The 27,272-nt window shown below is 43.1% G+C and overlaps 1 protein-coding gene across 2 annotated transcripts in view; it reads left to right on the top strand.

Annotated features, from left to right (window-relative positions):
* The window catches only part of NRROS (negative regulator of reactive oxygen species), a 45,408-nt gene extending 18,599 nt beyond the window's left edge, over positions 1–26,809 (top strand). The window contains exons 2-3 of one of the 2 annotated variants that reach the window (XM_082461022.1): positions 1,695–1,815; positions 6,116–26,809. In XM_082461022.1, coding sequence (XP_082317148.1) covers positions 1,708–1,815; positions 6,116–8,086 — 2,079 coding nt within the window. In that variant the 5' untranslated portion in view covers positions 1,695–1,707 and the 3' untranslated portion in view covers positions 8,087–26,809. The remainder of the gene's footprint in view (positions 1–1,694; positions 1,816–6,115) is intronic. The other variant, XM_082461021.1, reaches the window with a different exon arrangement.
* Positions 26,810–27,272: the final 463 nt, after the last annotated feature.

Here is a 27,272-nt window from a genome sequence, read left to right as displayed (position 1 = left end):
TATTTACACTAAAAAGTTGTTTTTTGTTTATCTGACATTCCAACAGCATCTTGTAATTTGCTAAGTCCGGCAACCTTATCTCAAGGTGGGCAGTGATCCTACCGTGTGTGTGTGTGTGTGTGTGTGTGTGTGTGTGTGTGTGTGTGTGTATTGGGAGTTCACTGAGGACAGGAGCCCATATGGCCTTGTTTTTGCCATCTGTGCCCTGTACATGCCATGAGGTAATAATTCCTGCACAGGTGCAGAAGTAGAAGGAGAGCCTGGGATGGGGACTCCTAATGTCTGGCAATTATGGCTGAATTCTGAATTGGAGGTTCCCTCTGTGGTAAGGAAAGCTGGCCTGACCTGAAGTGAAGGTTAAAGCTGACTTACCTGGTTTCACTTAGTTTTTCTGTTAGTCTTTCACTGGTGAGTATTCAAATCTGACCAGAAAGTTAAAATTAGCCTTAGAGATGTGTAAACTTATTCGAAGAAAGGGAAAGAGGAAGGGGCCCAAGATGGCTAGATGCGTCAGGCAGAAATGTCTGTGGGTCCCATGGAATATGTGAGGAGTTCATGTTAGCACTGGAACTGCTGGCCCAGGAGACAATTCGAGAGCAGATCCTGTGGTCCTTCCTGCGGTCCTTCCTGGGGGGATGTCAAGGAGAGGATGGGGCAGGCGAAATGCTGAGACCAGGCTCTTGCCTCTGATTCTGAGGAATGCAGAGCTAGGAGGGGATGCCACTGGGCTATAAACTCTCCCAACAAGAGGGTAGTCAATTCAACAGCACCTACTGGGAGACAAATTACCCTGGCTACTCATCCTAGAGCTCGGGGGGGGTGGTTCTGGGGGCTACTTACAGCCCTGCCACTAAGTCGATCTGGAACCTTGAATAAGCCCTTACTATCTGTGGCCTTTTTATCTCTGGCCCTGTAAAAATGTGGCGGTAGAGGGTATATTACATTTCCATTATGGTTTCTCTTAGTTCTAAAATTCTATTGGTCTATGTATAATTTTATGCCTTCTCATGACTCCAGTTGTGGGCTCACCGGCCAGGTAAGAGAGCCGGTAAGCACACTTCATCAATAACCCTTATTATATCTGAAGATTGTTTTTTCATTTTTCCCTCAGCTTTTTTCCTTATGCAGGCAAAATATCAAAATCCTTTTTTCAAAGGTCTCTATTCAAATGAGTTAATCAGTGAGGTCTACTCTTTTCTGAAAGCCTCATGTTGACACAGCAATTAGTAACTCTATGAGACCAGAGGCTACAATTAATGTTTCAATCCCAGTTCACTATTCATTCATTCAGCAAATATTTATTGAGCTCAGGTGATGCATGGCAGATCTGAGCTTTGAGAGGAACATTTCAAGAGAACTATGAAACATGGCAAACTCTAGGTGACCTGAGACCCAGTTCCTCAAATGATTTGCTTCTCTCTTCTGTTGCTGGACTCTTGGGAGTTTCAGGTTCAGCCACCTGCCCATCAAATGGTAGAGGCAAAATGAAAATGAGTTCTTGTTGACAGTTGAGTGAGAGGTTAAATGTGTTGGCTAAGTTGAGGTATTTGAATAATCTGTGGGTTTCCACCTCCCTGTAGCCGTGGGCCTCCAACAGCAGTCATACTGAGAACTGGCTCTTTCTCCCGGGAGCGCATAGCAGCCCTCTGGGATGTCCTTCTCTTACCCGCTTCTTCCTTGCCCTCTGTCCACAGTGCTGCACTTGAGATGGAGTTACTGCCCCTCTGGCTCTGCCTGGGTTTTCACTTCTTGACAGTGGAATGGAGGAATCGAAGTGGAATTGTCATGGCCACTTCCCAAGGGGGCTGTGAGTTGGTGAGTTTTCCTGGGCACTCCAAGTTGTCTGTTGCTCCTGTCCTGACGAGGTTGGGTCCATTTGGAAAGCTGATGGATTGTCAGTCAAGGAGGGGAGGGAATGAATGAGTCTGAGTCACTCTGTACCTACTTACCACGATGCCATGTGCAAGCTGCTCTTTAATCAAAGGTAAAGGTGATGCCTGGGAAAGGCCCTGCCCCACCTTTCTCATACCTGCTAAGGACAGGTGATCCCAGAGACAGGCCAAGGTCAGCCACCTGGAACAAGAACACCTTGTTAAGAATCTGGATGATGGAGCTCCACTAATGGTATCAGAATCTCTGGTGGGGGGGCGCATATTAAAGTTGGAGAAGCTCTGCCTCAGAGTCTGTGTGTGAGCCCATAGCAAATGCTTAACCAGCTGTACTGAAGAGCACGCTGCCCACGCTGCCCACGCTGCCCACGCTGCCCACGCTGCCCTGCACAGCACCGTCCTTGACCACGCTCAGGCTTACAGCAATCCGGGGAGAGATACCTGAGCTTTTACGGTTCACCCTCTCCAGGGCTTTCAGCCTATATGCGGAAGCAGACTTGGCTCCTAATAACTGAGCACTCTCTAGAAATTTTCTCCTTTGCCTATAACTTAGTGGTATTAAAAGTTGAGAAACATACATTTAATGAATATTCCTTGAGCCGTGTTATATACTAGGCACTGGGAAGACAAATTCGATGTCAGGGTTAATAACATTCAAAAATGTTCTTAAAGCTGATGAATCTTAAAAACCCAGCTGGTGGTGGTTCTTGACCACTTTTAGTAACCTCTAACCACTGTGCTGAAGTAGACTCCGGTAAGGGGTAGGGGTTATGAGCCAGACCAGGTTTAAATCCCAGCCCCACCACTTACTAGCTGGTGACATTGGGCCAATCTGTGCTTCAGTTTCCTCATCTGTAAAATATGTAGGTAGTAATAGTACCAACCAATAATACCATAACACTGGGCTGCACTGATGACTAAATGAGTTAGTGTATGTAAAGCACTCAGAACAGTGCCTTGTGTGTAGTAATTGCTATGTGTTTTATCTACTGTTATTATTGTTGTTAGTCTCTGCTATACAGACGTCCATTATTCCCTTACAGAGGCAATGAAAGATTAACTTCACAGTAGCTAATTCAGGAGTTACCAGGCACAGGAAGAGGAGGGAATAAAGCACGAGTTCTTTGACAGCTTGCAGGGTTCAGGCTAGACTCCCTGCCTGACCCTCTGCAGCCTGGTGGGCAGGAGTAGGGACTCGGCTACCAGTGAGATCAAAGAGTGGCTTTCCAGTGCTCTTTTTTTTTTTTTTAAAACAACAGCTCCTGTTTTTTAATTTTTATTTATGTATTTATTTATGGCTGTGTTGGGTCTTCGTTTCTGTGCGAGGGCTTTCTCTAGTTGCGGCAAGTGGGGGCCACTCTTCATCGCGGTGCGCGGGCCTCTCACTATCGCGGCCTCTCTTGTTGCGGAGCACAGGCTCCAGACGCGCAGGCTCAGTAGCTGTGGCTCACAGGCCTAGCCGCTCCGCGGCATGTGGGATCCTCCCAGACCAGGGCTCGAACCCGTGTGCCCTGCATTGGCAGGCAGATTCTCAACCACTGCGCCACCAGGGAAGCCCTCCAGTGCTCTTTTGAATTGAGGGTTGAGAGTTTGAAAGTCCAGCTACTCTCCAAAGCCCCTCCTTGCATTAGCCATGCAACATTATCATGAAGTGTATGTGGTAAGCTTTCTTGGGCTCTGAAGGCCACGTGGACTTTTTGCAACACGTCAGTGGGGCTGCAAGAATTGCAGAGACATGTCCCCAGCAACTGCAGCAACTCTGGTGAAACAGGGTCTCACAGCTTGAGGAAAGCCCCTAACCACAGCATTCTCCAGTCCCCACGGGGGGAAGACCAACACTTACTCAAATAAAGAAATACATCTTGTTTCTGTATGGGGAGATTCAATTTTGTAAAGATGTCAGTTCTCCCCCAAATTTCTCTGTGATTATAATGCAATCCCAATCAAAACTCCAAAGACTTTTTTGTGGGGAGGGCAGGTGTAGAAGGAACTAGACAAATTCATTCTAACGTTCATCTGGAAATTAGATATAACTCAAATGCTCAACAATAGGAAATTAACTAATTAGAGCATGCTAACAATCGTTCTAGCAAACATTTATTAAGCATTTATGTGACAGGTTCTATGTTAAGTGCTTTACATAAACAATCACACTGAATCCTCAAAAAAAAAAAACCCGGGAGAAAATTACAAGTATAATTTACATTTTACAGGTGGTGTAATGAAGGTCCCGACTGGTTAGGTACCAGCCCAAGCTCACCCATTTGATAAAAAGCAGAATCAAGATGGGCTGATCGTAGAGATCTGGCTCTTAGCCACTGCGCTATTCATGCAATGAACTAATATACAGTTGCCTAAAAGAATGTGATCAAATTTATTTTTATTGCCAAGGCAATATATCTATCACATATTATTAATGGGGGAGGGGAGGAAGTCGATTACTGAATGGTTTGTAGAGTACAGTCTCATTTTAAAATGTTTTTAAATTTATTTTTTACTTTATTTTTTAAATTGAAGTATAGTTGATTTACAATGTTGTGTTAGTTTCAGGTATACAGCAAAATGATTCATATGTGTGTGTGTATATGTATATATATTCTTTTTCAGATTATTTTCCCATATGGGTTATTACAAAATATTGAGTACAGTTCCCTGTGCTATACAGTAGGTCCTTGTTGGTTATCTATCTTATATACAGTAGTGTGTATATGTTAATCCCAAACAGCTGATTTATCCCTCCCTAATGGTAACCATAAGTTTGTTTTCTGTGTCTGTGGGTCGATTTATGTTTTGTATATAAGTTCATTTGTATCCTTTATTTTTTTTTTTAAAGATTCCACATATAAGCAATATCATATGATATTTGTCTTTCTCTGTCTGGCTTACTTCACTTAGTATGATAATCTCTAGGTCCACCCATATTGCAAAGAAAAACTTTTTTAAGTTAGAGAATGTCTTTGGAAAAGAGTCCAGAGGAGATGTAACAAAAGGTTAACAACGTTTCTTTGAAGGAGAGGCTGAGGTTACTGAATAGTTTAATTTTCATTATTTCTATAGTGTATCAATTTTTAATTACGAGAAGTTTTATTTTAATAATCAGATAAAGAACTTGGGGCTCCAAGATGTTAATTCCTTGCCCAGAGACCAAAGCTAATAAGTGTCAGAGCCAAGATTCAGACTTGAGTCAGTCATCTTTCCAAAGCTGTGCTTCTTCCTCTCTCTCAGGAGTTTTCTCCCCTGTTCCACTACTCCGCTTGCCCCGTGGGACTGGGCCCACAATTTTAGGCAATCACTGACCTTGTTGTACTGACCAATCTGTGGAAAGAAACGCCATTGCTCTTCCATCTCATCACTTAAAACTTTTTTCCTGGACACCGAATGGATACCCTGTGGATGATTGCTTTTGCCAATCTTGTAGAAAGTGGACTGAGGGAAAGTATCCTGAGGCTTGTGTGATTCCTGCAGTGAGACGAGACCCATCCGTCCCGGCAGCTTCGCCACACAGTCGCAGTAGAATGGCGTTCAGGAAAAGCACTGGATTGGGCAATAAGAGCTCTGGGCTCCAGTCCCAGCTCTGTCACTGGCTCTTCACCTGTCCTCTCCAGACCCCCTTTACTTCTCTGTAAGATTCAGGCTGGTGATGAGCTCTCAAGTCCTCTTGAGCTGTAATATTTATCAATCGAGAGCGTAGAGGAGCCTCCCAGGCAAAATTCCTTCAGGTAAAATGAAGATGCCACAGTGCTGCCGGTTCTTGGGCAGTGTCCCTGTTAAACACACAGTGTTACGATCAGAGCGATAACAATGCACTAGTGACCATTTGCATTAATAGTGTCCACTGTGTGCCAGGCACTGTGCAGCCTCTTGCCTAATCTCACTACAATCCTCTGAAGTAGGTGCTAACTTTATCTCCATTTTTCTGAGGAAACAATAGATTTAGACTACATTATTTGCTCAAGGTCACATAGGGAATAAATGGCAGAGGTGGGATTCGAACCCAAGTAGAGACCTGATCCTCAGTTCCTCTCTGTAGTTAAAACCAAACTGCAATACAGTGGTCAGCACTCAGCACCCGATGGACAGGTTCTCAGATCTTCTCTAATATGCTGTGTGCGTTGAGTGAGGCCTGGAGCCTTAGTGAACAGTCTGATGAGTGAACTAAGTTTCTGTACATAAACCCTCACCTCAGAGGCCCCCCGCCCTGCTGACCAGTGTGTTTTTGGACCTAGCTGGATGGAGTCGCTGACTGTCGAGGCCAGAACCTTGCTTCAGTGCCCGGCAATCTCCCGCCATCCTCCCAGACACTCCTCCTGGATGCCAACCCGCTCAAGACCCTGTGGAACCACTCGCTGCAGCGCTACCCTCTCCTGGAGAGCCTCAGTCTGCACAGCTGCCGCCTGGAGCACATCAGCCGCGGCGCCTTCCGGGAGCAGGCTCGCCTGTGCAGCCTGGCGCTGCCTGACAACTCCCTCTCCGAGAGCTACAGGGAGGCAGCAGCCGCTCTCCACGGCCTGCGGGGTCTGCGCAGGCTGGACTTGTCAGGGAACTCCCTGACGGAAGACATGGTGGCCCTCATGCTACAGAACCTCTCTTCGCTGGAGTCCGTGTCCCTGGCGAGGAACACCATCATGAGGCTGGATGACTCTGTCTTTGAGGGCCTGGGTCGCCTCAGGGAGCTGGATTTGCAGAGGAACTACATCTTTGAGATCGAGGGTGGTGCTTTCGACGGCTTGCCCGAGCTGAGACACCTCAACCTGGCCTATAACAACCTCCCTTGCATTGTGGACTTCGGCCTCACCCAGCTGCGGTCCCTCAACGTCAGCTACAACGTCCTGGAGTGGTTCCTGGCGTCGGGGGGAGAGGCCACCTTTGAGCTGGAGGCGCTGGACCTCTCTCACAACCAGCTGCTGTTCTTCCCCCTCCTGCCGCAGTGCAGCAAGTTGCACACCCTCCTGCTGCGGGACAACAACATGGGCTTCTACAGGGACCTGTACAACACCTCGTCGCCGCAGGAGATGGTGGCCCAGTTCCTCCTCATGGACGGCAACGTGACCAACATCAGCACCGTCAACCTCTGGGAAGAGTTCTCTTCCAGTGACCTCTCTGATCTCCGCTTCCTGGATATGAGCCAGAACCAGTTCCAGTATCTGCCAGACGGTTTCCTGAAGAAAATGCCTTCCCTCTCCCACCTGAACCTCAACCGGAACTGCCTGATGACGCTCCACATCCGGGAGCACGAGCCGCCAGGAGCGCTCACCGAGCTGGACCTGAGCCAGAACCAGCTGTCGGAGCTGCACTTGGCTCCGGGGCTCCCTGGCTGCCTGAGGAGCCTCCGGTCCTTCAACCTGAGCTCCAACCGGCTCCTGGGTGTCCCCACTGGCCTTTTTGCCGATGCCAGTAACCTCGCTACAATCGACATGAGCCACAATCAGATCTCGCTTTGTCCCCGGCCGGGGGACTTAGACCCCGGGGGCGCCCCCGGCTGTGTGGATTTCAGAAACGTGGCGTCTTTGCGGAGCCTGTCTCTGGAGGGCTGTGGGCTGGGGGCACTACAAGACTGCTCGTTCCAGGGCACGGCCCTCACCCACTTAGACCTGTCTGGCAACTGGGGGCTTCTGAATGGGAGCACCGCCCCTCTCTGGGACATTGCCCCCACGTTACAGGTCCTGTCTCTCAGGAACGTGGGCCTCAGTTCCAGCTTCAAGGAGTTGGACTTCTCTGGGTTTGGGAATCTGAGGGACTTGGATCTGTCGGGAAATGCCTTGACCAGTTTCCCAAGGTTCAGGGGCAGCCTGGCCCTGCAGACCCTGGATCTCCGCAGAAACTTGCTCACGGCCCTTCCTCAGAGGGCTGTGTCTGAGCAGCTCGTGGGAAGTCTGCGGACCATCTACCTCAGCCAGAATCCGTATGACTGCTGTGGGGTGGAGGGCTGGGGGGCCCTGCAGCGCCTGCACACTGTCGCCGACTTGGCCATGGTCACTTGCAACCTCTCCTCCAAGATCATTCGCCTGACGGAGCTGCCCGGAGGCGTTCCTCAGATCTGTAAGTGGGAGCGGGTAGACATGGGCCTGCTGTACCTCGTGCTCATTCTCCCCAGCTGCCTCACCCTGCTGGTGGCCTGCACCGTCATCTTCCTCACCTTCAGGAAGCCTCTGCTTCAGGTGGTCAAGAGCCGCTGCCACTGGTCCTCCATATACTGACCTGGCTACGTGCCCACATTAGACACTTGGTCTGTACACGTAAGGACACTTTCTCTGCCAGGTTTCAAGATCTGGTGCAGAGGACAAGTCTGAAGAACTGAGGTTTAAATGAAAGTTTAAAATGTTTCCATCCCTTAGTTGTCCCAAGTTCTTCCTCTATCATTGTGATGCGTCCTCTATCATCCTGGTAAAATATTTATTAAGTGACATTCTATGAAAATAAAAAATGTGTCTTATAAATATTTTTTAAATCAAATGCAGCTTGTGTTTTTTCTTTCCTTAATTTTTTCTTTTCGGTAGTTTCACTTAGATTATTTTTGTGCCCTTCCCTTGGTGACATCCATGGAGCAGGTGAGAAAGGGAAATCATTCAGTGCTACCCTACAGCAAAAACCACTCCAAGAGCACGTCCTATGGATGGCGAGAGTCAGTATTCTGAGGGTTCCCCAAGGACAAGTCTTTCAGAGCCAAGCTGGGTAGTCTGAGATGGGACCTCTCACCCCCTGCCTTGACTTGCATCACCGCTGCGGCCAGAGTGGGCCTGCGGCAGAGTCCTCTCTGGGGGCCCTGGTTCCTGCCTGGAGTCTCCAGTCTCCTGACCCTTCCATGGAAAAGTTAAGAGAACGATAACTGGGGGCCCTGAGTTTATTCAGGCAGTCACTGAACGCTGGGCACAGTCCTTGTTCTAAGGGAAAGTAAAGAGGACTGCAGAAAGGAGGGAATTCTACTAACTTGTGAACTGCCCCTACTGGCAACAAAACCCACAAACAACTTCTTAACAGATGTTCAGTATCTGTACTCACTACATTCCTAGTTCCCTTTCTCCTTCCCTCCCCTCAGTGAACAATTTCTGTGCTCCTCTCTGGGGAAAAGATCATAAAGACACAGACCTTTTGGTAGTTGAGAATTTACACTGTCCTTGCCTTTTTATCCCTGCTTATTACATCATAAAGGGCCTAATGCAGGGGTGGTGTGGGGATGGGGAGGGGATGGAAATTCCACAGGCTGATTACTGTTACCGTGAAGGCTAAGTGTCAACAGAAATGTTTAGGCAAACCAAAGTGATAAAATCAGTGGTCTCACTTTGACAAAGCAGTAACTTCCCTTGAATGCTCTACGAGTGTAAACAAGGCCCTTTCAGCAAGCTTCCACACTCAATAGCATTAATGTCAGCCCGTGTTAGCTATTGCTCTTATTGTGGCTTCATCTTTCCTGTCATGGTATCTCTCTCCATCCCGCACTGTCCCAGCCTCGTTCCTTGGATATCCGTCCCTCGAAGCGTCTGCCCAGTGTCCTTCTGGGCAAGCCCATCAGCTAATGCCCATTAAGACCAGACTCTCCTCCGCCATCAACAAAAACTCTTTCCTGGGGTCCTGCTGTTTCCCAAGGTGACAATTAGCTAATTAGACAAATGAATCTATCTGTGGCTGGTACATGGAAGGCTCCTCTTGAGTTAATGTTTCGCCCCCTGTGTCAGCCAGTGTTCTTAGCTTCTTGCAACTAAGGATGACTCTGTGTGATTTAAGCAGCATGGGGATTTAGTAAAAGGATACTGGGAAGCTCTAGACTCTTTGGGAAGGCTGAGGAACAGACTTTAAAAATGGGCAGGAACAGGAGATGCTACACAGCAGTGGGGACCTCAGCCCAAATCACACCATAAACAATAATTGTGGGAACAGGACAGCAGCCTCTCCCTACTGCTGGACACCGCGGTCTGCACTGCTGCCACTGACAGCTCGGGACAGGGCCACTGGCACAAGGCTCACCGCCACTGCTGCCACCCACTGCCGAGTAAGTGCTCTCCCAGATTCTGCTGTCCTGGGTCATCAGCTCCAGATGCACAGCCTGGAGCAAGTGGACCCGGCTGGTAGACCTCAGCTCCTGTGCCCTTGCCCTGGCAATAGAAAATGGGCTCTGCTTCCTATAAATACTCATAAGGGGTGAAGTTCTCAAAACAGGAAGGGTAGTTAGATGTTGAGAGGACAAAAGAGAAAGACAAATGTGTACCACACCCTTTTAAGCAGCGTGTACATTTTAGCAGAGGACTTCTTGAAGCAAATTCTTTGCATAAAGAAGTGACTCAAGTGATGAAAACTTCAGACAGATCCTCAGGCCAGCAAGGGAGATAGTTTGGGGTCAGGCAGGCCTTTTGAAGCCCCTCCAGTCATACCATGTAGCTTGCCACCCATTGTACCTGTTTTCAGGGGCCAGCCTTGCAGAGTGGAGCAAACTGAGAAGACATTAGGACAGAACGCTACCCCTGCCTGTGGCAGGAACTTCAGAAGGCTGTAAGCTTTTCTTAGTCTGCTAGTCCTTCACTAGGGTCCAAAGGCTGTTTTCCAAATTTATTTCTGTGTAGTAAGAAGAAAGATAAGAGCAGGGGGATTTCTGCCTCCAGTCCTGAGCTGTGGTTTCTCCAGCAAATTCTGTACCTTTGTTCTGCTTTTCCCACCTCTACCTCCACCTGCAGGAGAAGAGTACGCTCTGATGTCCACTCTGCGGGTGCCAGAGGGGGAGGACTCACAGAGCCTGTCCCCAGAGTTCCCTGGGGAGACCAGCATGGTGTCTGCCTAAGTCCTCCCACACAGCCAGATGGAGCACCAAGCGATTCTTCCTCAGTGGGTGGGAAGTGGGGGCCACCCCCAGATGCCACAAGCCAGAATATTCAGACAGGAGAATATTCAGAATCAAAGATAAATAATGTCAGAGTTTGGACTGTTAACATAAGTAACAATAGTGTCGATTTTGAAAATCCCGTCACAAAACAAAATCTTAAGGTTTTTCTAGAAGCCCAAAATAAGTTATTAGGGGTCCACTGATTTTTTCAAGGACCCCAGTTGCGAGAAATTGGATCAACTATAATCCTTGTTTCGTATCACTGGTCGTCTTTGGGCACTGCTGGTCCATGCATGGCCCACTTTTATCTATGTGATGTGCCAGATTTCTTCCATTTGCTTCTCTAGATCCATTCTCTACCCTTCTCTATCCTGCTCCAGGAGGCTGACCTCAATGGGCTCCCTCTGGCTTCCTATTGTATTTAGCTGAGCAGGAGCCTTGGTAGACCAGAGAGAAGGAAGAAAGTGAGGTCAGAGTCTTCATTCTCCTGACCCCTCCATCTGGATTTGTCTCAAACCAGCTGCACTCACAACCAAAGCTCACATGCCTCTCAAGGTGGCCCTTTCCACACACACCTCTGCCTTGGGCTTTTAGGAACCACTCACTTCACGGGTTCCTTCTTTCTTGGCCTAGGGACGGGGAACAACTCTGGCATTACCAGCCCTGTGTAATTGCATTATCCCTTGTGGTTTGCCTTTCTCTGCCCACCCCTTTGTAAACAGTCCCTTTATAAATCCTCCTAGAGTTATCCTTGTTTGAATGCAATTCTTACATTCACCTATCTGGTTCCTTCTGGGGCCCTGGGTGAGTTGGTTGTTTATTCAGTAATACTGAGCCAGAGAAATGCTGGTACTTATATCTGGGAGCCACAGACAGCTATGAATGCAACCGGAGGTATAAAGGCAAATCCCCCAGAGATGGTTGTCCCTCTGATTCCTATGGATGGGCACCTCATCATATTACAAGTAGTATATTTAAATGTAACCCAAATTGGAGAGGGAGGAGATTCCAGCCTTGGAGACCGTCTCTAAAATAGTGTTGTGGTTGTGATGGCATGGGGCCAAAGGAAACACAACAGGTAGAGAAAAAGTGTTATAAAGAAAAGAAAAAGATTGGTGGGAATGTAAATTGATACAGCCACTATGGAGAACAGTATGGAGATTCCTTAAAAAACTAAAAATAGAATTACCATATGATCCAGCAATCCCACTACTGGGCATATACCCTGAGAAAACCATAATGCAAAAAGACACATGCACCCCAATGTTCATTGCAGCACTATTTACAATAGCCAGGTCATGGAAGCAACCTAAATGCCCATCGACAGATGAATGGATAAAGAAGATGTGGTACATATATACAATGGAATATTACTCAGCCATAAAAAGAAATGGAACTGAGTCATTTGTTGAGACGTGGATGAATCTAGAGACTGTCATACTGAGTGAAGTAAGTCAGAAAGAGAAAAACAAATACCGTATATTAACGCCTGTCTGTGGAACCTAGAAAAATGGTACCGATGAAACCAGTTTGCAGGGCAGAATTTGAGACACAAATGTAGAGAACAAACGTATGGACACCAAGGGGGGAAAGCCGTGGTGGAGTGGGGGTGGTGGTGTGATGAATTGGGAGATTGGAAGTGACATGTATACACTGATGTGTATAAGATTGATGACTAATAAGAACCTGCTGTATAAAAAAACAAACAAACCAAAAAAACAACTAATACTAAACTTTCTTTGGGTTATTTGTATGGAAATATGTTAATATAAATGATTCAGACATTTAAAAAAAAAAAAAAGAAAAGAAAAAGAAAAATACTCCCCACTAACCAGCGTCTTCTACTCCATCCTCATCAACAATTACCAAGCCTTTATTCTGTGCTAAGTGCTTTATGTGGAATATTTCACTTAAATTGGGAAAACCCTAGGCTGAGAGCAGTTCAGATTTGCCCATGGTCACAGAGAACTGTGATAAAGACATTTAGCATTAGGCTGAAGAAGAGAAAGCAGCTTCAACAACTTGATCATCTGTATGAAGTCTAACAAACTGTCAACCTACAGCAATCTGTAGGCAGCTAGTTGTTACTGAATAGCACACATTTGCTAATAAAATGGCAAAAGTGCAAAGGTTCATATGGTGCAGAGGTGAGGAAGTCCAGAGTAGTTGAAGGTCACCCATCCTTCTGAGGCTGTTCTGAAGGCAGCAGCAGGGTTTGGTGAGAGCGTGGAGGTAATTTACGACAGAGGAATCTCACTCAATTCCTTCCTCCTTCAGTCATGCAGCATCTTCCCACTCAACCATTAAGATAAAAGGCTGAGGCAAAAGGATTCTAGTTTTCACCATGATTTTAAAGGTTCATTGTAGGGGACGGGACTGACCAGGAAACTATCTTGCCCAGGGAGGAGACCCTGTCTGGGATAACCAAGTTTTTCAAATGCAGAACCCAACTTTTATAGATGCATTTTCTCTGGGAGGAAAGATTAGGTGAAACATCAGTGGACATGGTACTTACTCCCTCAGAGACTTAGGAGTTCTTAAGACACTGACTCATTCACTCTAGGACATCTGAGAGCTCAGGCAGTTCTTGGTCTTAGCGTTAGTTACCAGGAGTAGTAGACCAGGGCCATTTAAGCCCCAGGAAAGGCTGCAATGCATGGGCCTCGACATTCCAGATGGCGTCTCTCTCAGATTACACTTCTCAGTGCTCCTTAAAAACTGTCAAGAGGGAAGAGATATGGGAACATATGTATATGTATAACTGATTCACTTTGTTATAAAGCAGAAACTAACACACCATTGTAAAGCAATTATACTCCAATAAAGATGTTAAAAAAAAAAAAAAAAAAAACTGTCTTCAGTGACTGCTCCCAAGAGCTGCTCGCGTCTTTCACACACAGGCTAGCCACGGCTCTCGTTTTAATTTGTCCCATCATCATGCCAGTGCAATGACCATTCTCGGCAGCTTTTTGGCTGTTCTTGGTCCTGTGGTCATTCCTCAGGCACTCAGCCTTGTACTCGCCCCACCTCCAGAACCCTTCATATGAAAAATATGGAAACTAGATTCCAAACTTCGGTTATATTTAACTACTATCACTGGACACACTGAGTTTGTAACAAATAATCTGCCCCTCCCCCGCTGATTTCAAGGGTGTTTGGGTTATAAAGGGCAACCCAACAAACCATTTTTCATTTAAGAACATGCATAGCAATACTGATACCAGTGGAGTCCGTGTCACAATGATTCATGCTTAATAACTTTAGACAACCATATCACACGTGTTTCTGAAACTGAGAAGAAGTTTCAAAGTCTCAAAATCTTTGGAGAAGTGGCATTAGCAGAACACAGTTTGACAACAATCTTTCCTACAGAGCTCCAAAAAACATTGTCAGAGAGGTGGGCATGGGGAAGGTACACGGCCAATCCAAATTTTAATGCGGATAAAATTGGCTTGAACACTGGAGTGGCCTCCATAGTGCAACCCTGATAGAGCCTGTGAGGCCCCGAGGGAGAAGGGGGGCCACACGGGGAGGGCACGGAGAGTGAGGGGGAGGGTCATGCCTTCTGGAGGGTGGGTGTGTTTTCTTTCTTTTCCGGCTACTGTTATCAATGCGGTGAGCACATCCCTTCAGTTGAATGCCCTGGAGAGGAAGCCCAGGGCTTCCTGTTGTCTTACCAGTGCTGCAAAATGCAAGTTAGAAATAAAGAAAAAAGGGAAAAGGGCAGGGGGGGAGTGGGAAGCTCCTCTGGGTAGGTCAGGGACGCCAGCCTCCACGAGGGAACCCAGCTCACCTTTTCCTTGAGATGTTGCAGCAAGGGCACATCCTCAGCTGCTTCTCAAATCAATCAGGATCCAGAAAATAACCTCCCTCCAGAAAAAGGACATTTTTGTGCAACAACAGGATAGATAAGAAGGTTGGAGATCTTAAAAGGAAGGATAAGGTAATACGTACAGAGGGATACTGCCAAAGAAATAGACTTATCCCCTGCTTAATGCCCTTAAAATCCCTCTATTTGTGGGGCTCTACCCCAAAGTTTTGCAGTGTTAGAAAGAATCATTTAAATATCAGATTCTGTTTTATTTTGCTGCTATGCACTCTTAGCTATCTATGAGATGCTTGAAGAGATTTAGCTGAAATAACATCCTGGCCCCTGGGGTGAAGCACACAGGCGGTGCCAACAGGTTGCCATATATTTACATCTTTACCTATTTATAGCACCATAATCAATATAAATACTCATTTATATCACCACACAACTTACCACTTAATAAAATAGCCTGCCCTCGCCTTGCTTTTCAGTGGCCAATTTTTTTCTTCTGTTCTTGAAAAGGCCAATTTTATCCCCTTTGAAATTTGCTTTGGCCGTGTACCTTCCCCACACCCTCCTCTTAGATAATATTTTTTGGAGATCTGTGAGAAAGACTGTGGTCAAGCTGCAATCTGTCACCTCTCCTAAGATTCTGAGAATCTGCAAGAAAATTCTCTTAAACTTTTCAAGCCAACCCTGACTCTCTTGAACTAGATTTCTTTAACAATGTTATCTTCCTCTGTTGCCTGTGTTTCACATCATAGTACATCCTTCCTTCGAAAGAGAGATAAGAACAACAAAAATTCCACTTTGATCATAACAGTCGATTAGAAAGGGAAACTCCCTCCACTTTTCTAACTTTTCAAACATGCTATGCTTTCCCCTTGAAAGAAACGTGAGTTTTGCATCCCCAACTCCATTTCCTACAGTTTTCCTAAAGGACTGCCTGGCGGGTGGAGACAAAGGGAAAGAGGCACGGACATCTTTGTTGCTAACATCACCCTCAGTTCTTTTTTTTGGTACATCCAGCTGTGTTTCTAAAGGTGATGTTTTGTTACTTCACTCTTCTTTACCAGAAGTTCCAACAGTATTTAAATTATCTTCTGGACCGATATTTATGGAAGACTATCAAATATTCCGCAATATGTATCATATCCCGGAGAAAAGACCTTACACATGTGTTAAGTAACAACCTACAGTGCAGGAGGTTTGCAGAAGGAGGTGCTCGGCTGGGCTCTGTCAGCTGGATCTGCTGGGGAGTGGGGAGCATTGTGACACAGACTGAATTAAGCTTTTTTTTCTTTTTTCAGTTTTGAAATAAAAACTGTCATTAATTGCAAAAATGGCTACAAATTTTACTGAAGCACTCATCAGAATAAATACAATAAATAAATAAATACATTATGAATGGGAAAATGGTACAAATATAACCTGGGAATTGATAGTTTAAATGATCATGATGAAAAGAGATTTAATATTATGTGGATTGGGTGAAAATGAAAATACAGTGAGGCACGACAAATTGTTGAGCAAAATCAATCTCTTTATTTTTTAAAAATTTTATTTTATATTGGAGTATAGTTGATTTACAATGTTGTGTTAGTTTCAGGTGTACAGCAAAGTGATTCAGTTATACATATACATATATCTATTCTTTTTCAGATTCTTTTTCCATACAGGTTATTACAGAATACTGAGTAGAGTTCCCTGTGCTATATAGTAGGTCCTTGCTGATTATCTATTTTATATATAGTAGTGTGCGTATGTTAATCCCAACCTCCTAATTTATCCCTCCCCTGCAACTTTTCCCCTTTGGTAACCATAAGTTTGTTTTCTAAGTCTGTGAGTCTGTTTCTGTTTTGTAAATAAGTTCATTTGCATCATTTTTTTAGATTCCACGTATGTGATATCCTATGACATTTGTCTTTCTCTGTCTGACTTACTTCACTGAATATGATAGTCTCTAAATCCATGCATGTTGCTGCAAATCTCATTATTTCATTCTTTTTTATGGCTGAGTGATATTCCATTGTATATATGTACCACATCTTCTTTATCCATTCATCTGTTGATGGACATTTAGGTTGCTTCCATGACCTGGCTATTGTAAATAGTGCTGCAATGAACATTGGGGTGCCTGTATCTTTTTGAATTATGGTTTTTTCTGGACATAAGCCCACTAGTGGGATTGCTGGATCATATGATAGCTCTATCTTCACTTTTTTAAGGAACCTCCATACTGTTCTCCATAGTGGCTGTATCAATTTACATTCCCACCTACAGTGTAGGAGGGTTCCCTTTTGTCCACACCCTCTCCAGCATTTATTATTTGTAGACTTTTTGATGGTGGCCATTCTGACTGGTGTGAGATGATACCTCATTGTAGTTCTGAAAATCAATCTATTTAAAGGATCTAGAGAATGGATCCATTCAATGCATCTAGAGAAACGAATTGCCCAAGATAAGGCAAAGAGACATAGGTCTTTATCTAAGTTCCAGTTTCACATGAACTTTAATGCCATTTGGATATGTGTATGGGGATAAATGAATGAAGAAATTACACATGAAAAAAAAGATGGTCCAAAAATGGAAAAAGGATGAGATATCACAACTTCATAAATATTAAAGGAATTAAAAAAACTTAGTACAACAGTAAAAGTTCAAAATGTACAAAAGTATGAAATAGTTCAGTGGAAATATTTTCAATAGGGCAAATTAATTACAGAAAAAAAAGATTAAAAGGGGGAAGAATAAAATATTTGAATTTGTAAAAACAGTTGCATTTCCAGGTGAAAGAACTGTTTGCATAAAGAATGTGTTTACAAACAAGAAATTGGTACTTCTGAAGTCAGTCCCTGGAATATGATCCTATGTTTTGAAGAGAATGAAAGTACAAAAAAAATTTTTTAATTTCTTTATTTTATTTTTGGCTGCGTTGGGTCTTCGTTGCTGTGTGCGGGCTTTCTCTAGTTGCGGTGAGCGGGGGCTACTCTTCGTTGCGATGCGCGGGCTTCTCATTGCGGTGGCTTCTCTTTGTTGTGGAGCACGGGCTCTAGGCGCGTGGGCTTCAGTAGTTGTGGCTCGCGGGCTCTAGAGCGCAGGCTCAGTAGTTGTGGCGCACGGGCTTAGTTGTTCCGTGGCATGTGGGATCTTCCTGGACCAGGGATCGAACCCGTGTCCCCTGCATTGGCAGGTGCTCTTAACCACTGCGCCACCAGGGAAGCCCCAAAATATTTTAAAAATGTGCTTTACTTACTTTTGGCTGCAGGTAATTTTACTGAGGTTTTCGAGGTGGGGAGGGTTTCTACGACTACTGAGTTTTCTCTTGGTATTTTAGCTCTCCCACTTCCCGCAGGAGGCAGAACATCTTTCCTTGTACTTTTTTAGTTTATTCAGACCATTGGTGAAATCTTTTAACAACTGGATTTTTTTTTTTCTTTTTGATAGCTTTTAACTTGAGTACTCTCCCCCTTTTGGCATTTAAGATCTTGTAAACAGGTACAATTTGTTTCTCAGGCTTCAAAGGAAGAATATTACTGATACTTCCTTAATTATGTGAGACGCTCAGCGTCTGGTGGCTGGCATTGAATTCTAGTTGGGTCATCACTGAATTTATCATCTTTTCCCTTCCTGATTTATTTCACCTTTTTCTCCCCAGTTGGCACCCACTCATCCCCCTTCCCCTTTTCTTTCATTTTCAGGTGCTTTTCTTGGATGTATTTATGTGAGTTCATGACCAAATTTTACTTCTTTTGGGGGGCTTAGCTCTCCAATGTTGATTTCTTCGCCTCGTGAATGTAAATCTCTGTGCCCTTGCAAAATGTTGAACTGTTTATTTTTGTATTTTGTTCATAGTTCTAATCACTGAATCATTTAGGGAGTTGTGATCCTGTTGCATGGTAACCAAGATGGTGCATGGCTTGTTTGTTAAGACTTAGCTGGTACCTGAACTTTCATGTCAGTGAGGTTTGTTCATTTTCAGAGGACAATTTAAGTTTGAGTTGCTAGCCGAAACTACTAGGTTCTCATATTACTGGGTTTCAATATTACATTCTAGATTCTGCTTAATTTCTGGCGCCGGGTGACAGTGCTCAGCACCTCCTTTGCGATAACTGAGTAGAGCTTCTTTTGGAGGCTTGTAGCAAATGACGGAGGGTTGCCAGTTGAATGGTCCTGCTCCGTTGAGTCCTCAATGGCTAACAATTTCTATCCTTCATGGGACATCTGCTTTTTCCCAATCCCAAGCTGCTCTTTTCTACATAGATAATTTTTTTTTAACCAACCATTTGATGATAAGTCTTTCCACTGTCAGTTCCTGAGCTCTGTTAGGTAGGAAGGTAGGACAGTCTTAGGTCTGGGTATAGAATCTACTCTGAGGTTACCCAGGGTAGAAGAGCAGCACTGGAGTAACAAAGAGCCTTAAACTGCGAGGTTATACTTGGCTTCCAACTCGACATGACCCTTAAGGCACGCATTTTCCTCCTGGACTTCACCTTCTCCACTTACAAAATAAGGAGGCTGAACTACATCATTTCTTCAGTGACTTACAAATCTAACATTCCATGATTCTCAGGAGCTTTCTGTTCATCTCTCTGTGTGAAGTAGGCAAGTATTATAAATATTTATAAATAAAATATTAATTGAAAATAAAATTCTGAAGAATGTGCGGTCAGCCTTGTTAAGAAACAGCGCAATCCGGAGGTGCCTGGTTTGCTGACGGCAAAAGATAATGATGGAGCAGCCTTACCCTCTGTTACCCCCTTTTATCTTACTGTATATAACTGTGAGCTTCCAGATTTGTGAGAACACATACATGGATCTTTTTTTGTTGTCTGCAAAGGTCTTAGCCAACACATATCCATTCTTGATCTAGTAACCCTCTGAGACTGGTGTGTTTCAGATCTACCCTTCTCATCAGGGTTCCAGGATGCATCTAAGGGATATAGGGCAAGAACCTCCCTCTTAATGCCCCTAAAATGGGCTGGAATTCCCCTCTGCCACAAACCAACTGACAGTAACTGAGGAAGACAGGGCAAGAGGAAGGTTAGAAGTTACTGAGCACGACACGGGGTGCTCTGCTGGTGAACTGCCCACGGGTTTCTTGGTATCAGTCAACTGGAGCTTAAAAAAAAAACATCTTCATCATCCTACCCCTACATCCTCAAATCTGACATCCTAATCACAGTATTACAGCTCAGTGTCTTCCCTATGATTTCAACATTGCAGACCTTTCAGGTTTGTTAACTTTTAAGAATATTCATTCATTTGCTTGGGGTTTATTTCAAGCCCAAATGCACAGAAATATCTTGCTTTTTGTTCCATGCCCTGCAGTGTTCTATAATGAGGGAACGGACACACAACCCTGAGACATACATTCATTCAGCAAATATTTATTGAGCCCCTGCCATGTGCCAGGCACATGGAAATACAGATAAAGCTATTTTTCTTCTCATTGGTTTCACTTGTAGTTACTTTTCTTCACTTCCATTTCCCAGACCCTCCACTGTTCCTGACTCTCCTCGGTATACTTGAGAGCTGAGTACTGAACCACTCTGATTAAAATAGGCCTGAGGTACTCCTTGCTATATTTGGGCACTTACCAAAAGGGTGTGGCACATGTGTAATAGAAGCTCTTTTCTGTGTTTTCAGTTTTCTTAATTTAATGTGCTTCTGAGAGAGCAGTTTCTGTTCCTGTGTCAACACAATGGCCCTTTCTATTCTTGATTCCAAAACTGGGTGACACAGAACATCAATCCATCACAGATCCAGTCATCCAAAAGACACTTCAGCCCAGGCTCTGAGCCTCAGAATCTCAAAGAAACTAGAGATGAAGTTAAGTAATATTGGCTTGAGCTCTAGTGCCAGTCAACTGCTTGTTTACTTTCAAATCCATTCTTTACCATTCCCTGCTTTGTTCTGTATCCACCTATACTAATATAAAGAAATGATTAGATAAGTAAATAAATGGAGAAGAAGAGACAAATGAACAATTCCAAATAATACATGCAGACGCTCCTCACTCTAGGAGGTGAAGCTTAGCCTCCTCCTATCCCCCTTGCTTTTGGGTGTGAGCTGGACTTAGTGACTGGCTTCCAAGGGATAGAGTATGAAGAGGGGAAAATAGCAGTTTTACAGTGGAGAGACCTGGCAGATATTACTTTAACCAGGCAATCAAAGTTAACATCACCAGGGATGTCATGTGGATATTATGCACCCCTGATATGATGTGATGAGATAGGTACATCGCCTCATGGAATTCTTTCCACAAACCCATAATCTCAGTCTAATCATAAGAAAAACGTAAGACAAACCCAATTTGAGGAACTTTCTACAAAATACTTGACCAGTACTCCTCAAAACTGTGAAGGTCACGAAAAACAAGGAAAGACTAAGAAACTAATAACTAAACACAATGTAGTAACCTAGGACAGATACTGGAACAAAGGTCGTAAATTAATGAAAAAAAATCTAGTAAAATATGAATCTGGAGTTTAGCTAGTAGTAACATACCAATGTTGATTTTGTAGTTTTGACAAGGGGAAACAAATTGGGTGAGAGGGGTATGGGCACTTTCTGTACTATTTTTGCAACTTTTCTGTAAATCTAACATTATTCCAAAATAAAAAGTTTACTTTAAAAAATTCCTAGCAAGACTAATAAAGAGGAAAAAACACAAATTATCAATATCAGGAATGAAAATAAGAATATTGCTGCAGACCCTACAACATTAAAAAGATAATAAGATGGTATAACTATCTTTGTGCAATAAATTGAACAAATTAGATGAAATTAGCAAATTCCTTGAAAAACACAGGTAAAATTGATATAAGAAGAAAGAAAAAATCTGAATAGTTCTATAAATTGAATCTGTAATTAAAAACTTCTCACAGGGGCTTCCCTGGTGGCATAGTGGTTAAGAATCCGCCTGCCAATGCAGGGGACATGGGTTTGAGCCCTGGTCTGGGAAGATCCCACATGCCACGGAGCAACTAAGTGCCTGCGCCACAACTACTGAGCCTGCACTCTAGAGCCCGTGCTCTGCAGCAAGAGAAGCCACAGCAGTGAGAAGCCCCCGCACAGCAACGAAGAGTAGCCCACGCTCCCCGTGACTAGGGAAAGCCAGTGTGCAGCAACGAACACCCAATGCAGCCAAAAATAAATAAATAAAATAAATAAATTTATTAAAAATAAATAAATTAATTAAATTAAATAAAAAAATAAAAACTTCTTACAAAGAAAATTTCATGTCCAGATGGCTTCCCCAGTGAGTTACTCAAAATACTTAAGAAAGAAACAATATCAATATTGTTCAAATACTGTCAAAGAGTTGGGGAAAACTAAATACTTTCAACCTGTTTTACAATGCTAAGATAATCCTGATGTCAAAAAAGAAAAATTACATTACAAAAAAGAAAATTATTAGACAATATCTTTTATGAACCTAGATATAAATATCCTAACCAAAATATTAGCAAACCAAATCCAGCAATATCCAAAAAGTATATCACATCTTGATCAGTAATGCCAGATTTGTTTCAGTAGTGCAAGAATAGTATAACATTTTAAAATCAATCAGTATACATTTTGCATTAAAGATTAAAGGAGGAACTTCCCTGGCAGTCCAGTGGTTAAGACCCCGAGCTCCTAATGCAGGGGGCACAGGTTCGATCCCTGGTCTGAGAACTAAGATCCCACGTGCTGCATGGCATGGCCTCCCCTCCCCCCGAAAAAAAAGATTAAAGGAGAATCACCTCATATGTAGAAAAAGCATTTGACAAAATTAAAAACGGTTAATGATAAAACACTAAGCAAACCAATAATTGAGAGAAACCCTTATTAATCTAAGAAATGGTATCTATCTCCAAAAAGCCTATAGGTATCATCACACTTAATGCTTAAATACTGAGCACTTCCCCTTAACATCAGAAACATGACTGATTGGTGGTTCTGTTACCACCAGAATTCAATATTTTACCAGAATTTCTAGCAATTACTATAAAGCAAAGGGGGAAAGGCATAAAAATTAGAAATAAAGAAATAAAAGTGCCATTATTTACTGATGACAGGATAATATACATAGAAAATCTGAAAGAATCTGCAAATATACTATTAGAATTCAAAAATGAATTAAGTAAGGTTATTGGATAGAAAATCAATATATAAAAAACAACTGATCGTGTTTTATGATCAATTAGAGAATGAAAACCTTAAAAATATAATTTGTAATAACTTAAAAACACTAAATATTTAGGAATAAATATAATAATGAAAGATATGCAAAAGCCCTACACTGAAAACTACAAAATATTAAGGGAGATTAAAGAAAATGTATCAATGGAAAAATATACAATGTTCATGGATTAGAAGGCTCATATTGCTAAGATGTCAAATCTCACTAAATTGATCTATAGATTCAGTTCAATCCCAATCAAAATCCAAGGAAGATTTTTTTGTAGAAATTGATGGGAAGATTCTAAAATGTATATGGAAATGCAAAGGACCTAGAAGAGTCAAGATGTATTCAAGAAGATCAAAGTTGGAGGAGTTACACTACCAGATTTCAAGACTTAATATAAAGCTGCAATTAACAAGACAGCATTGTATGGGGATAAAGACAAACAAATACATTCACAGAAGAGAAGAGAGAGTTAAGAAATAAACTCAACACATACAGAGTCACTTGATATACAACAAAGTCACCACTGAAATTCAATGGGGAAAGGATGGTTTTGTCAACACATGGGACTACAGCAACTGGATATTCTTACAGAAAAAGAAAAAGCAGAACCTTGATCCTCTATTTCACACCATAAGCAACATTTCATTTGAAATGGATTATAGACCTGAGAATTAGAACTGAACCGATAGACCTTATGTAAGAAAATAAGAGCATATCTTCATGAATTTGGGGTAGGCAAGATTTTTTTAGGCAGGACACACAAAGCAATACACAAAAGAAAAAAAATTATGCTTCAGATTGATTAAAATTAAGACTGCTTATCAAAGATGTTATTGAGAGTGAAAATCAAGCCTTGTACTGGAGAAGATTTTCACAATATATATAGTCAACAAAAGCTCCATTATAAGAATATATATAAAGAATTTCTAAAAATAAGTAAGAAAAAGACAACCTAATTTTTAAAAAATGGGCAAAAGACACAAGCAAGATTCCACAAAAGAGGTTATCCAAATGGACAAATAAGCACATAAAAAGATGTTCAGATAAGCAAAATGCAGTTAAATCTACAATCATTTACTAATACCCATTCACTACAGTGGTTCAAATTTAAAAGACTGACAACAGTCATTGATGAATATATGGAACAATTGAACTCTCTCCATTGCTGGTGGGAATGTATATTTATGCAACTTTGGGAGACTGTAGGACAGTGTGTGCTAAAGCTAATTGCATGCCTATCCTACAACCAAGCAATCCCATTTGTAGTATACGTCCAAGGAAAATGAGTCCACCAAAAGACAAGTGCAAGAACATTTCTAGCAGTTTTATTCATAATAGCCAAACACTAGCAACAACTTCAGAGGGCTGGATAACCAAATTGTGATATATTCATATAATGGAATACCACACAGCAATATAAAAGAGTGAATTACTGTTACATGCCACAGTGGATTAATCTCACTGCCCTGTGTCGAGCAAAGAAGCTGGATGCCAAAGAGTACATACTCTTTCACTCAATTATGTTCGAGACAAGATAGAAACACTCTATGGTAGTATCAATAGAAGTCAGAGTAGTTGTAACCTTTGGGGGGCTGGGTATTGACAAGGAAGGGACATAGGGAGCCTTCTGGGGCACCAGAGATGTATACATGTGTAAATATTCATTGAACTGTACATTTTAAATTGATGCACTTTGCTACACTTTTATAAAATAAAAGAACTATGGAACAAAAATAGTAACCAATCTAGACAATAATAACAGTGTAGACAACAGATAATTAAAGTCTGGAGCAAAGAAGTGAATTTGGAGATAGATGTTGGGGGGGCAGTGTCGTAATTCCTGAGTTGACTCTTCAGGACTCCATTAGAATCCACAGACATCTCCTTACCAAGAAAGAAAAGTGTAAAAATAGCCACCCCATAATGATTAAATACATTTATTTTCTTTTCAATATTATCTTGTATTTCCATGGAGATTGTTGCTTTAAACATTTGATATAAACGTTTTTTCAAAAAGTGAATTGCCAGTGTTACAACCTAGCTTAGGAAAACTTGCCAGGGGGCTTATTAACACACATGCTATTGCCTGTGAGAAAGTTTAAAAAAAAAAAAAATGGAGCTGTGGGAAACAGGCCTCTGAATAACAGAAAGGAAGGAAAGCTATTTCCTCCAGTGAGTGGTGAATGTGTGGAGAAGGGATGTAGTTGACAATCCTTCCTCCCTGTACTTTTCCCTCATGCAAGAAGGAAAGAGATGCAGATATATTTCCTGAGGGGATCTTCTCCAAAGCAAGGTGTAAGCAAAACATAGTGAACCAACCTAAGGCAATTGGGCTGTTTATAATTATGAGGGTCTATCTGGTAGATAACACATGTGGTCCATGGGTCTCCCGACCCACAGTGTTGCCGCTACAATGAAAGCAAGTCTCAGCCCAAATTTGGCCAAACACACATAATGGTTATTATCAGGCAGGCTTAGAAACCCGTCTTAAAACTTGTTCTGTGGACTTGATGAAGCCCCAGGTCGATGTTGTTTTAAGAACTCCATCTCACTTGAAACAAATAAAACATGAGTCTCCTGTGAGGATTCAACTGCCATCTTGTCAAACTCAAAGGGCCAAGACTCTTCTGAGTCAGTGGCTGGATTACAGGACCATTTAGGAGACAAGCCCAGAACACCATTCTACAGGGTTTGGGTCACCAGCCTGTGACTCTGACCATGCAACGGCAGGGGTGCTCGTCAATATTTCCAGGGAATCCACACCTCTTGGGTCACTACTAATGTCACCAAGGGAAACATGTCTAACATCCATTTTGCTAGTTAACAAAGCCTCTGGTGTGAACTTGACCAGGAATGTGGGAGGTATTTCATGACAGGCTTTGCTCACCACCTCTGGAGAAAACACTCCTGCTTAGGATATCTGGCTGTCTCAGGCTTGTAAATCCAGCGTACTTCACACATGTTTATATCGCTGTGGTTCTGCTGAAGCCGTCAAAGTAAATTATAGACAACAGAACAGAAGCTGTCACAGAACTGATTTCTTAACTGAGGGACGTAAAAGTCAAGGTTGGTGGAAGGGAACGAGGCTCTCTCTTTGACATTAGGTCCAGGGATGAAAGAAGAATTGTGAATGACAAAAATTAGGAATAAGTGAGAGAAAATAGGAAAAAAGAAGCAGTTACAGTAACATTGCTTAAGCTTTTCTTAATTTATTGCCTTTCATAAAAGGGGGTTGTAAACCTTTGGGAAAAAAATGTGGAAATCAAAGCCACAAACTCAGGTGAGCACTAAAAGAGCCTGCTGGGGGCTTCCCTGGTAGCACAGCAGTTAAGAATCCGCCTGCCAATGCAGGGGACACAGGTTCGAGCCCTGGTCCGGGAAGATCCCACATGTTGCAGAGCAACTAAGCCCATGCACCACAACTACTGAGCCTGTGCTCTAGAGCCCTCGAGCCACAACTACTGAGCCCGCGAGGCACAACTACTGAAGCCCGCATGCCTAGAGCCCGTGCTCTGCAACAAGAGAAGCCACTGCAATGAGAAGCCCGTGCACCACAACAAAGAGTAGCCCCCACTCGCAGCAACTAGAGAAAGCCTGCGCGCAGCAACGAAGACCCAACGCAGCCAAAAATAAATAAATAAAATAAATAAATTTATTTTTTTTTAAAAAGCCTGCTGAATGGATTACCAAAACCAGTGTTCAAATCCTACCTCTGCCACGCACATTATGCTGGGTTGCTTACTTTTTACTTCTCTCTGCCTTAGCTCCTTAACCTGTAGAGTAGGAATGGTAATTCCTTCCTAAGGAAATTCTCTGCAAGGAAACCCAAACCCAGCGGATTCAAACATCTGACATTGGCACACTCTTGCCCCCTGGTGGCGATTTTTAGAACTCTGTGGACCGTAGTAAGGGCAAAAATTAAAGGTGGAAACTGTAAAAGAAAAATCATGAGATGCCTTCCTTGTAATGCACAGTAGCTTTTTAATTGCTAATTTTCTTACCTCCTCAGTGCCTTTCCCCTCCTCCTACTCTCAGTAGTACACACACTGCAGGAAGTTTCAGGAGTCATCCAATTACCCTGGAGGAATTGTAGTATATTTATTTTCATTTGTATTTTTCCTTCTTACATTTATGGTTAACATCCAATGGCCCAACATGGTCCACTGAGAGACATAATAGTGAGGTGGTTTAGGGCACCTGAGCCAGGTGATCTGTTCAAATCCTGACTCTCCCATGTATTACCTGCATGTCCTTGGGTGGGCTATTTAACTGCTCTGTGCCTCAGTTTCCTTATCTATAAAATAGGCTTATTGGGAGGATTAAATAAGTTAATAATAGGTCTAAAACATGTAGAACATGAGAGTTCCCTAGTGGACCAGGGGTTGGGACTTGGCGCTTTCACTGCCCAGGGCCCGGGTCGGGGAACTAAGATCCCGTGGGCATCATGGCCAAAAAATAAAAATAAAAAATTTCATGTAAAAATTCAAACCATTTAGAAATTTATTTTTAAAAACTAAAAAATCTCACTTAGGTTCCTCCCCTCTCCCTTAAACTTCACTCCCCTCTCCACAGGCCATGATT

Source organism: Balaenoptera physalus, assembly GCF_965194825.1.
Source record: "Balaenoptera physalus genome assembly, chromosome: 4".
NCBI lineage: Eukaryota > Metazoa > Chordata > Mammalia > Artiodactyla > Balaenopteridae > Balaenoptera > Balaenoptera physalus.
The sequence above is the reverse complement of the archived record's forward strand: the minus strand, read 5'-3'. Positions and strand labels throughout refer to the sequence as shown.